This window comes from Rhyacophila brunnea, unplaced genomic scaffold, assembly GCF_057557595.1.
Source record: "Rhyacophila brunnea isolate RB1 unplaced genomic scaffold, BYU_Rbru_1.0 scaffold_9, whole genome shotgun sequence".
Taxonomy (NCBI): Eukaryota; Metazoa; Arthropoda; class Insecta; order Trichoptera; family Rhyacophilidae; genus Rhyacophila; species Rhyacophila brunnea.
Window position 1 is genome coordinate 9,697,779 of NW_028233361.1, and position 13,575 is coordinate 9,711,353.

Here is a 13,575-nt window from a genome sequence, read left to right on the forward strand (position 1 = left end):
ATTATTTTAATACTTTTAGCCATCTTTAATTGGAATTAAATTTATTTTCAGTTAATTCTGTTTTGTTTGAAAAGTTATTTCGGAAGAAATCCGAAATCCAATCCACTATTATTGGTTGCTAAGGGGATGGTCTTAGCAACAAAATTATTAATATATACGTGCGTTACTATGGAAATCAAAATGACATTTCAGTATGCTATATTTGTTTGTTTTTCATTTACTTCATATCAGTTTGAGCATATTGAGCATAATAATTCAACAGAAAAATTAAAAACGTTGTAGGTATATAAAAAGTTATTTTTTTTTTTGTAATTATTATAGTACATAATAATTCGGGCCTATGATTATAGACGATATATGGCGCCAATTTGAATAAAAACAATCTTTAATTATTAAAGTACGCGTCGTTAATGATCGGTAATTTACGTTAGAAATGTGTTTTGTAATAATATACAGGACGTAATAGAATGTGTCGCTACCAGAAAACATAAAATTAAGGCTATACTTTAGCTGGGACACGGTCTAAAACGATCGTGACTACGCGACGCGCAGATTATGCAAATGACGCGTGCAGAACAAAACATAATTTCTCATAAAAAGTCAACACGCGTCCATTTAATGTTATGTTTATTGTTCTACTACTAATAATAATAATATATTCATTGACATGTTTGCCGTTTCACTGAAGTACCGTCTTAATTGGAACTGGAATATACAAGTCTGCTATTAGCAGCTATCGCGTGTAGTTTTTTTTATATGTTTGTATCGAAGTATTATAATTGTTACAATAAGTAAAGTTAGCCGTCTAAATAGTCAAAACTGTCTATCTCGCTATAAAATTTAGCACACCCAAGAGAGGTGCTGTTAAAACATAGCACTTATTGTAACAATTACAGTTACAATAAGTGCTAATACTTTGATACAAAACTACCCTCGATAGCTGCCGATAGCAGTCTTGTTTAACAGGATACGGATATGTGGAAAATATAAACACATGTATGTTATTTTGTTTATTAAAGTTTGGCAGGTAAGAATAACAAGCTGACAGTCGGCGCGCTTTGTGTCCCTTGTTTTCATGGCTTAAAGTAATATACTCAACCCTACTTCAAAACTACTACCACACCCTTTTGGGAAAGCAAGTTACCATTCATTTTGTGTTCCCTGGTCGCTTCTGATTGAGTATTTCTTTTTATTAGTAGATATTTCTAGCTTAAGGTGGTATTTTTTTGTACACATGCGTATGCTCCCCTCGAAGCGGCCCTGACTTAGGTAACTATAAAATACAGTAATAACGTTTCGTATATTTTGCAGGACAAAGGACAGACCAAAAGAATAAACATGAATAATTTAATAATAAGTATGACCAAAACCTAAATAGGTAAGGGAGTTTATTAGAGTAGGTATCAAAGCCGAGGCGGTATATTCTGCACAACTAAATATTTTATTTTCTCTGGAAAAAAATCTTTTTTATTTATTTAAATCATTTCATGCCAGAGTTTGTGAGCGAAATGTTTGTTTTTGTTCTTACTCACCATTCAAATGAAAAAGTATTATATAATTTCAATGCTTTCCGAGTAAATTGTACCAAAGTACTCATATGAAACGGATTTACATCTACTATTTTACTCGGTTTACCGTTATTTGAACGTGAAATGAAATTATTCAGTAATAGCTTTGGTTATTATTTAATTAAAAAATATCCACGAAGATTCAGTAAACAATATAATAATAAGTAATACTTTATGTCAATTTGAATATCAGTGTTGTGCGAATTGTATCAGAATAGTATTATGATTGTTTTTTAATACGAAAAAAATTCCACGTAGGTACTTGTAAAATATAATATGCAAGACTTGTTTCAAAATGATTATGTTATATATTATAATGTGTACGAAACATAGCCCCACATCCTGAAGCGGGCCCCTTACATATTGCTAAAGTGAAAGGCAGTATAATGTTTTACAGTGTTAGTAGTATTACCACTGGTATTCCGTGGAACCCTAAGGTTCCGCGAGGTAAAATTATGGGTATTTCCAAGTATTTCATGTATTTTTAGCGATATTCTGTATTTTTAAATAAATCTTTAATTATTTAGTACTTATTATTATGAAGCACTGATCAAAATCCTCTTTTGTGATAGTCAAGTAACATGCTACACTTCGTCTCATTATAACACTGCAAATAAATCATAAAATAAAATGTTATAAGTACTTGAATTTTCATTCAATTTCTCAATCATCATATCACATTTAATTGCATCGGATAGCCACATATTTCTTAATATTAATTCTTTAAGTAAAATAGTACCGCAGGCACTTTTTAAATTTTAAAGCAACTTTGTGGTATGTTTATCTCACTTAACTAGTCGAATCGCCACGCCAGGCCCCATTTAAGCCCGGACCACCGGACTAGAGTCTTGTCTGCCCTACCTTGTGGGGGCCATGATGTAAAAGGAAAACGAAATTGTATAAAATCACTTCTTTCCAGGAAATTCAAAATAAAATTGAGTTTTTGAAAACTTGTAAATGTATTTATGTACGAATCTTTCGGCACACTCTCTATTCTTTCTGTCACTGTTCAAAATAAATACATATGAACATAACATTGTTTTTCTTTAGATTGTTTTTCAGGACAATGTAAGTTTTTTTTTCATTTGACATTACAACATACCATGAAACCCAATCACAATAATATTTATAGTAGTTGTGAAATAATCACACAAACACCGAGGCTTTGAGAAAATCACATAGTAATTTTAGTTTGTAACCTCACCGTGAAATAGACCGGAAGCTACCGGATGAAGGAATGAATCAATTAAATTTGAATATAAGTCTTCGCGTCAAGTACGTCATGTCTCGTTCTTACTGATTAGGTCATTCGAGTCACGAATAATAGGGCATCCATGGAAATAAGCCAAACCGAATCGTTTATGACGGTCTCACCTTACGCCGGAACCGTTTATTGCCGTAATAAAACTTGTCGAGTGTTCACCCACTTGTCTGCAAATTTGTATATTCGGGTGCCGCCGTGTTCCATAATGGTCCATTCAAATAACGGTGTTTGTACATGCACGTCTATTTGAAACAAGTATTTCTTATATTAAAACAGAAAAATATTTTTTCCCTATGATCAGTTTTTGATGTCTATAGGTACTTAACTGTTAAATAAACGATAATTTTTCACAATTTGCCGCTAGATATCTGACACGGCCCCAAAATGCAGGCCATCAGCCAGCATTTCCCCTTAATGAATTAGTGACGTCACAACTTTTCGATCCGACCGTAATTGTCGATTTTACTTGAAAATACGCGGCCTATCTCTAAACAAAGCAATAGTAATTGTGTATTAAGTCCCATAGTACAATCTGAGCGACTTATAGCCCCTCAGAGTGAACTACGGATGAATTTTCTTTCAAGGAGACCAAACGGTCTTATAAGGTGAAATGTAAGTAATTGAAATGTATAAGATTGAGGTTAAAAATAGATAATAAATTGTAAACGACTTATGGGATATCATTTGCTAAACATTGTAAATAAATGTCCATTTGCATTTAATCTGATTTTGAATTATATAAAAATAAATTTTATTTTTTCAAATTTGGTCTCGATCTAATTGCCGATACCAAAGTAAAATAACTTAAATAAATAAATTATGATATCAAATATTGTCGTAATTAAAATCTAATGATTACGTTTTGTAAGTACTGATTACGCACACTCAATTTAAATAATAAATTAATATTTCAAACCGTAATAAAAAGGGTACCAATTTAAGTACCTACTTTTGTAAAAGTTAAATGAAGGAATTTCGAAAATGAAAATTCTGATAATGTAAGTCTTAGGACTCGGTTGCTTTCCTAATTTACAAATAAAAATTGTTCTTTAGATCTGTCAATTAACCCTGACAGATCAATATTAAATTACCCGAAATAGGTAATTTTCAAACTCAATAAATGAATACTTGTCATAGAAATTTAGACTGAAACTAATGTTATACCTTTAAGTTAAAGTGTTCTATAAATGTAATTAAATAAATTTTAATTGTAATCCCTTCTGGCTGTCCGTAATTAGCCCGCAAAAGTTCTGCATAAAAGAAACGGACAAGTTCGATTTCTACCATTCTCTTTGCGAATACGTAGCCGATCGGTGGTTTTAATGATTCACGCCTCTGTTACGCTTTATTTTTAGCGAAAGAAATTTTCATTTTCTTTACCGCTAACCCGGTAAACGAATTAATAGATATTTGGACAATCTATGTCAAAAGTACTATAAAGACTTTTACGAATGTTACCAAACTTGTACCACCTATAGGTATTAACTAATTACTTATTTTTATTCTATTAAACGATCATAATTTTCCGGAAAAGCCGGGAAATGAACGGCTTTTCTGTGATTGGTCCATAACTTTGACTCTTGGCTCTGTAGAGGAGGTAGAAAGATCTCCCATTGGACCATTTTTCAAATGACGTCAAAATTTCGGGGAGTTCCCTTCCAAAGAGTATAAAGGAACGTGTTTTTTCTATACCGTCAGTCGTCGATTTTTCAATATTGCTGGGAGGTTGTGCTCGAAGGCGATTCGAATTCGCTTAGTTTTTGGATATTTCCCCGATATATTCGTTCGCGGGATATTTCTGTCGCGTCACAGTCTGACGTCACGGTGGATGACGTGTGTGATTCGGGTTGTCAGTTGATAACGTAAATAATACCACGTCACGTCATCATTCGCGAGTTTGTTTCCGCGATAATATTTTTTTTGAAAGAGCATAGCTCCTCAAGTTTTCGGTCGGCGACTCATAGTTATAAGAGTGTAATCGTACATATAATAAATATAAAATAATTATAATTAATTAACTTTATTTAATAATTAAGTTAAATAAGTTTTTATAAAATAATTATGCAATTATTTGAAATTAAACTAAAGTGTATAATTGTTAATAAACAATTAAATTAAAGAAAATAAATTTACTTATCGAGAATAATTTAATAAATAATTTAAACTGAATTACCACAAGGAGTTTTTATTTTGAAAATAACCAACGAAACATTTTACGAAAAACATCTGATACTAAGGAAAGTGACAGATAGTCAGCTGTCTTTGACGTTTACGTAAATATTTACGAAAATAAATTCGATTTGAAAGTCAATCGGATAATTAATAACCTAGACACCAACCTATTGTTAGGTGGTGATCCTAAATAATATAAAGTTAGATAATATTGATTAAGTGTATTCCAAAAGTGTCAATCAAGAACTTTAGTTGATCACTCTCTCCCCCAATAGTACCGAGCTAGCCAAACAAAGGTTCTTAATCGGTCCGAGGGCAGGACCGGTTGAAGATAAAGTACCTTTGAGACTATTCCAGGACCGGGGTATCGTCATATCCCTAGTAGTCCACATATTTTGAGCTCGCTATTACATACTTTCATATTATTTCTTTTATTTTTCGATTAATACTACATTATGGCCGGATAATCCGAATGCCGAATAAACGTTATTGAATAAATAATCATTACAATATAAACAAATGAAAGTAAATGGTTATCGTGATAATATACCTACCTACCATATAATTATTATGCATAAATCGATTCCAGCATAATTGAGTTGTTAAAAATATTATATTATATTTATTTGATTTTCATGAATCTGAGTCTGATGTGTATTAACTAACGAGACTCTTAAATTCGAAAGCGTCGCCGCTTTTACGAAATTTGCGGCATTGTAGATTAGCTTCATCTACGAAAGCAAAGTTTAGTACCTATAAATAAAGCATTCATGATTGAATAAAATGAAGCACCAATTATAGGATCAATTGTAAAATAGATAATACCATTAGACAATAATCAAAATAATTCACTGAACATAATGAAATACGGAAGAAAACAAGAACCTATGACAATTATCAACAAACGCGGGCTGTCAGTTGCAATTTGTCAAAAACCGACTCTGCCGAATTTAGTAATCGGTTCGCTAAACTTATGGTAGAGGGGCATTAGGTGTTCGGGTTCGGCGAAATGTTTTGTACAAAATCTCCATGAACGCAATTATACGTTTTGCACGCCATCTGGCGTAAAATCGCATTCGAAAATATTGGATGAAAGGCCCCTAAGTAATATTCTAATCGAACGTATTTACAGATAATGTTTTAATTTCTTTCTATTTTCAGAGAATTAACTAAGTATCGTTTGACACGTCTCTATCTTCAAAATGTTCAAGAAAGACGTTGGCTGAATGTAAACATCGTTTTTTGATTATGATATATGAATCAGTCATGACGCATGCGCATACGCCGGCTCTCACCTCAAAACTCGTCCGTGTGCCAAACAAACTTCTGAGAACTGCTCTAGTTGAACTGAACTAAACTAGCAACAGTCGCCCGTAGCCTTCGAAACATATGGATCACAGAACAGTTAATATATAGAATACCGATAGGCTATATTCAATACGCCGCATATTGATGCAGGGCTTTGAATGTGTGAGTGTACTGCGAAAATGAAGCACGCATTATGCACGTGCAATAGTGTGTGGAATACACCAACATTAAATGAGCGTAAATGCATAAACCCAGAGCAGTTTTCAGTATTTGACGTAAAACGTATTCTTGACACTATGTAAGTTTAACCCGGATTCTTCCTTACTCGAGTCGGTTACCTGCTATCGCCTTACCCGTTATGTATTTTAGTTCCCATTATTTCTGAGTTCCCTGGTATAGATATTTGAATGCGGTTATCGGCAAGCCAGTATAGAAATGACCAATTTGTAGGTGTTTGCATGTGACGTTGACCATTTGACTCGGAGCCAGAGAAGGATGCAACATGTCGATAGCAACAGCCAGATGTTTTTTCAATGAAACAGTCGCATTCGATCAATCTCCGTAGCTCCATTTGGTAACGTGTGTTTTGTTATTTTGTATTGAATAACGATGACATCACATCGACCTATTCGACACGTTTTAAGGCGAGATGAGTTTTGATGTGAGAGCCGGCTAAAGCTGGTGTACGTCTGTTTCACAGACAGCCAGTCATGCATAGCTGATGACACAATACGTCTAGAACCCAGTGCAGTTCGTATTGAACTACAGTAAATAATATAACAGTTATTTTTCTTACCAATATAAGAGAAAAGAGAGGCAGCGGCGCGTGTCGCGATGCGAGTAATAGAGCGGCCGCACCGAGGGCGATAGCGGCTACCAGAGCGGCCAACAGAGCGACCAACTCGCTCTCCAGCCATGCCGGCAATCTAGTAGCGCAAAGTACTGCTGCTATGATTCCGGATACGCTCACTAATGTCGCTACTGACGTGCTCTTGGTCTCCAGCTCCTGAAATTAAAAAAAAATACATATTATAAATAAAAATAAATTTAAATAAGTCAGACGACCAATAACGTAATAGTATATATTATTACAGTAGCGAAGGGTGGAGGTAAGCTATTAATATCCGCCATAAATAGAGCACAATAAACTTTGTTAGTCATACATGTTTGTTTTTATTGGACGAATACTACAATAAATTGACAGATCGTGTTGATTAGTTTTTAAAAATCGATTAAACCCTGCCTAAGGTATATTTTAGGCGATACGACAAAATTGTGCACACTTTTTCATTATTTTTTTTTTCGACCATATCCGATCCTCATAGGATCATAATATGGGCCTCCACAGAGTAGAGGATTGTATTAACAGATTTTGTTTTTTACGAGAAATGGATGTCAGCCACTTGTTCAACGTATTAGGGCCATACCCTGACTCACACACAAATTGAAAAACAATATGTGTACCTACTTGTCAGACCCAGTATTCGAACCTGGGACCCACGGCGTTATTGTCCAACGCTTAAGCCGCGTGGCGACCGTTTTCATTCATACTTATATGTTTTCGTTGGATTAAGAATACGTATTGCACATATTGTTGGTTCATTAAGCCCTGCCGAAACCAAACTATAATAGATAAAAAATATTATTGTATCTATAAAATATCCAATAGCCTATCTCCACCCTTCGCCACTGATATATTATACTAATCCAAAATGCCAAAAGATATCTAATGAGTATTGAAACAACCTGTTAATATTTGAATGCTCCCCTTTTTTTCAATTACCTAGTTCTAGCACCTACTTACAGCGCTCAAACTGACAAATTTTACGAACCGGAGCGCTCGATATTTTTCAAAAAATATTTGTAGCGGGGAACAACCTTGGGTCTTATCAGCCTAATTACGACAGCGCAAGAATTATCGATTCATTCAATTATCGCACATTTGCTCCATCTACAATCAGCACATTCAACAGGTGTGCCATACTTCGATGAGGGTCGACTTCTTTGGTTTTTGTCATCGAAACGCCTCGAAGTTACAACGATGCAGATTTTTTAATTATGCACTACATCAACGATGACTCTCGCAATTTACTGAATATTAATTTATATAAATAGCAAGTCATAGTGTTGATGGGTCTCAGTCCGTAATATAGTCATTCTTATCAGTATACTAGTACCCTACATCATAACTCTGCCCTTATCATTCTACCATTGTATTTATTTATTTGTCAGTAAATAAACTCTCTCCTAGATTCATTCGAGCCACTCCAATAAGACTTTCATCTCTACACATTCACCCCTAAATATTTATATAATTTTATGTATACATTTTTTAATAAATGTGTTACACAAATGGTTTGTTATAATTATGGCCTACCTAGTTAAGATGGTCAAAATTATATTGATTCAAGTGATGAAACGATAATCTCGGGGAGTATATGCACCCGGGTCTATTTCGATCTCTACACTTACGTAATAAAATTTATAGAGACCTGATGTTAATATTTCGGAAAAAGAGTACACCCTTCCTCCTTTCACATTATACGGTGTTGACCGTACGGCAAAAAATCGAACGGCGACATTCTTTTAGTGGCGTGAAGAAGAGCATGGCCCTTTTCACATTACACGGCGATGGTTAAAAACCAAAACCATATAGCAGCCGTCCATTGTCAGTGTAATCACGGCGGCCGGATGATCACCGATGACTGAGTGGTGTACGTGACCTAACGCACGGTTTCATATTAGACGGGTTTTTAATCGTACGGTCAGTCGATTCATTATAACCAAACAGCACCGCAAACTGAGCTTGTGCCGAAAAAATCGTGCATTAGCCATATAGTGAGAAAAGAGCGTGAACTTGTGGCCGATTCGGATTTTCACCGTTCGATTTTTTTCCGTACAGTCAAAACCTTATAACGTGAAAGGAGGGTAAGGGTTTAATCTTTTTCCGAACACACAACATAAATCTTATTCATAGACTGAAACCGTATGTGGTATTGAACTGTGTGAAAAACTAAACCGATTTGATGAAATGATTTCTGTTCATGGGAATATATTTTCAGTATATACTTACATAATTTTATATATGTTATTTAAACAGATACGGTTAGATACTATAATATGAGTGAAATTATATTTTTCATGAACAGAAATCATAAGTTTAGTACGGCACACGGTTCAAAACCGTATGCAGTTTCAGTCTATGGATGGCTGTTTAGTGTTTTCGCAATCCGCCTATCGATATACTGCAAACACTTTTTATACAAGCAATGCGTTCATTGAAATTTAAAGTAAGTCAGTGGTTATTTTTCAAAACTGGACTTGTCCACTATTCACTCCTCAGAGATAAATGAACTTTTCAAATAAAAACACAGTGCGAAAACACGCACGCGACAAAAACCAAACTGTCGGATTGTATGACAACATACTTGGTCACGTGACTCAATACAGTCCCGCCATTAGCTGAAAGTGACATGTCTCATTTCGAATGTCAACCTACTTTTTGAAACCTCTTTTCAATATATAATTGGTGCTATGTGGCTATCTATTGTTTAAAGTCAACAAAGTGTGTATGAGGTTATAGAATGATATTCCGATAATAACTCTTTTATATTTTATATATAATAGCCACTGAAGTATCTCTTTTCTCACATTTTGTAGATATTCTATACGTTTGTATTTTTATACACAACGTTTTATAATTTAATGATGATTTAATGATTTAATGAAAAATATAAATTCCAGTATTAAAAAGTTCCTAGATTCACGGGGCATTATTAATATGAATATCTCTCGTATTATCATGGGCAAAAGCAATTAAGTATTGTACACCATTTTGGCAGTGCAAAAGATAAGATTCTACTAAGAGATCTTAATAATGGGCTCTCTCGTGGCGCCCTCTCCAAAACGATTTTTAAATTAAAACGTTCCACGCAGGTGGAATGGTGTGAGAAAATAATTAGTTCCCTTCCTCAGTTTCAATTACGGTTTTTTAAATTATTTAAATCTTAAGTAGAACGCATTTTTTAACAATGAAACACTCCTTAAGGCAATGAATAATTCAATTTTACTAATTTCAAAATGCAAAACGCAAATATTGAATGAAAAAAATATTATTTAATTCCATATTTGACCCAAATTGGGTTGTAGCGCCAGGAAGAGAAAAAACAAAAAAAAAGTTACACCGGTGTATTAATTATTATATACTATAAAGGATAAAGGCCTATAGCGTCATGGGTCCCAGGTTCAAATCCTGGGTCTAGCAAGTACACATATGGTTTTTTAGTTTTATGTATTAGTCAGAGTATGGACCTAATAGGTTGAGCAAGTGGCTGACATCTATTTCTCGTAAAAACTAAATCTGTTAGTACAAACCTAAGGCCCATAATATGATCTCATTAGGATCGAACATGGTTGGGAAAAATAAATTAGCACGCGTTGCCACGCGACCAACACAGCAACGTTGCCATCTTAGCATTTTATTGCCAGATCTAGCATTTTTGATCGTGTATCTAGCTTGCAAGATACGCATCTGGCGTTTGGTGTTAAATCTTGCATTTTTGATTCTACAAACGGCTTCAAATTTCTTATAAAAACGGGAGAATATTACAGTAGAATTGCTTTAAAAAATAATCAACGTGCTGTATTACCAAAAACTGAACGTAACATTCAATAATATTTATGTGATATCCAAATTTTGTATCTGCCAAAATGACAACACTAGTAAATCTTCTACAAGCGACTACAGTGACTTCCTGTTATCGCCGAGATATTGTTGTCGGGAAGTAGTGTTTAGTTTCATAACTTTTTGTAGCATGACCCCGAAACATTTTTCTTTCAATATTTTTGTTCTGGTGAAAATAATTAATATGTCTCGTTTTGAAATGCAAATTTCTCGTATTTTTTTTATATGTTGAGAAAATCTAGCATTTTTTTGTGCCATCTAGCTTATTCTATCACCCTATCTGGCATATTTTCATGAATGACAGTTGGCAATACTAGGATACAGGTATTTCAAAATCGGTATTCCAGTATTTATCAATACCGAAATACCGTTTTAAAAATCCAAAATACCAGAATTTTCGGTATCAAGAAAGCACACTCGTTGACGTTTTTTAAAATGAATTATGATTTATGTGCTGCTAAAATGCAAATATATTAAGTGAATCCAACAGAGGTGAAAAAATAATATAACAAATTTCATCAAATATATTTATATCTAATTGTCGCAATGACATTATTAATGGACAACGCACTCAATACAGTAGCTAGCAAGTAAATTCGCGCATAGCTACATTCGCACATGTATAGGTAGACGTCGCGCAATTTCCATTACGAGATATCACGCATCGGTAATTTATAGCAATATCACCTTTATTGTAATGGCGTTAGAACAGTGTTTCTGGTGTCAATGTTCAATTGAGCGAACCCATTCGAGCCGAACCATTCGGCAGACCCGACGAAAAGCATCGGGAATTTATAGCAATATAATCTTTATTGTAATGGCGTTAGAACAGATTATGCCATTCGGCAGACTCGACAAAAAAAGTGAGTGTCATTTTTTTTCCAGATGCTTCGTCCATATTAATGTCATTGAATTGTCGTGATGAATTATCATAATATTATTTCGAAATAGAAAGTATACAATTGACAAAAATGTTCAATTATTCTATAATTTATTATTGATGACTGTACATGCGTTGAATTTAAGAAGCTTTTCCTGCAGCCGGACTTATTTGCACTTGATGAAGTTTTGAGGGCTTTTGTTAAAATTATCAATATATTCAAAATATTTGTAGAAAATTAGTAGTTCTACAATTATGATTAATACATATTTTAAAATGTCAACATAATAAATAATATTTTTAAAAGATTTTAATAGCTATATTTTTATTGATAAGCACCTATTTCTGTTTTTTTTAATGTTTTAGAAATACCGGTATTCAATAAGAAATACCGAAAAACCGGTATTGACATTTTCATTCGGTATTGCAATCCCTAGGCAATACTGCACCAAAGTAATTTGATAATGCGAAAAAAATACCTTCGTGTACTTACCCGAATGCAAACCAACCAATATGTCATTGACACCAACATATCTGTTGGTAAAACTAAACGTGTTCTACGTATGATATTTTTGTAAAACCTACACACATATATTATATCATAATATATTATATGTCTATATAATAAATTCTAAAATCTTTTACAAGACTTCATAATGGTGATATTACAATCTATGAAATACACACAGTCACTAATACCACATCAAAAGAAGGCTTAACTTAAGTCACATGCTTTAAAACATCAGTAAATCGTGTTATTTATGATAATCCAAAATAAATCCGTGACATTTGTAAATATAAAGCTTTATTGAGGTACATATCATTGAGATTATATTGTCGTGATAATTTTATTGCTGATATGGGTTGGAAACAAATACTGAGATTATACTTTATAAATCAGGCATTGTAAAAAACCACAGGTTTAATTAACCTTAAACAAGTCAAATTTGCGAGATTTTTTCAATTTTTCAAACACATTGGCGCTCAGGATGACTCAGTTAAGGGGGGTGAAAAGTGGCATACACAACCACTTCCGGTCCTGGGACCACGATTTTTTGCATATACTATCATCTCAGATAGACAAAACACAGAATATACTGCGTATATCAATGAGAAAAATGACATGACAATTTTTCCAGATTCTGGATTTGAACTCTATAACATCCACTCTGTGGAGACCTATATAACCTTCTTAGTATCGAACATGATAAAAAATACGTAACTTCATAAAATCCATTAATTAATAAATATGTAGGTACCTACCTAATTGATCAGTACGTATAGTGCCTGAAGATGACGAAAAGCAAAACCCGGGGCGCAAAAAACGACTCAAATGTATTGGTAACAAACATAACATTTTTTATTTTTGTAAATTATTAATATTTATGCTTTTCACCAGAATCTCCACAAACAAAAGTCACCACACACGCCACTGATACTCAATATCATATTGAATAAAATATTATTAATCGCCGCGACATTTGCTGTGCCTATCAAGTATCAAGTTACGGAGGTGATAAATGAGAGTTACGATCACTTTTCAGTATGGTGACATTACTTCTCACGTATATTATCGTCGATGGTAGACGAATAACAAAATAAACCACGTCTTTTATATTATACATACGAAATTTGTTGCAGCACCCGATATGAGTTATACCAATAATAAATTGTTCATTTTGTAAAAGTGAATAATTCC

At 33.6% G+C, this 13,575-nt stretch overlaps 1 protein-coding gene across 1 annotated transcript in view; it reads right to left on the reverse strand.

Moving 5' to 3' along the window:
- LOC147063233 (adenylate cyclase type 2-like) overlaps positions 1–13,575 on the reverse strand; it is a 485,865-nt gene that overhangs the window by 287,638 nt on the left and 184,652 nt on the right. The window contains 1 exon segment of the mRNA XM_085959766.1: positions 7,109–7,318. Within this exon segment, the coding sequence (XP_085815892.1) occupies positions 7,109–7,318 (210 nt within the window).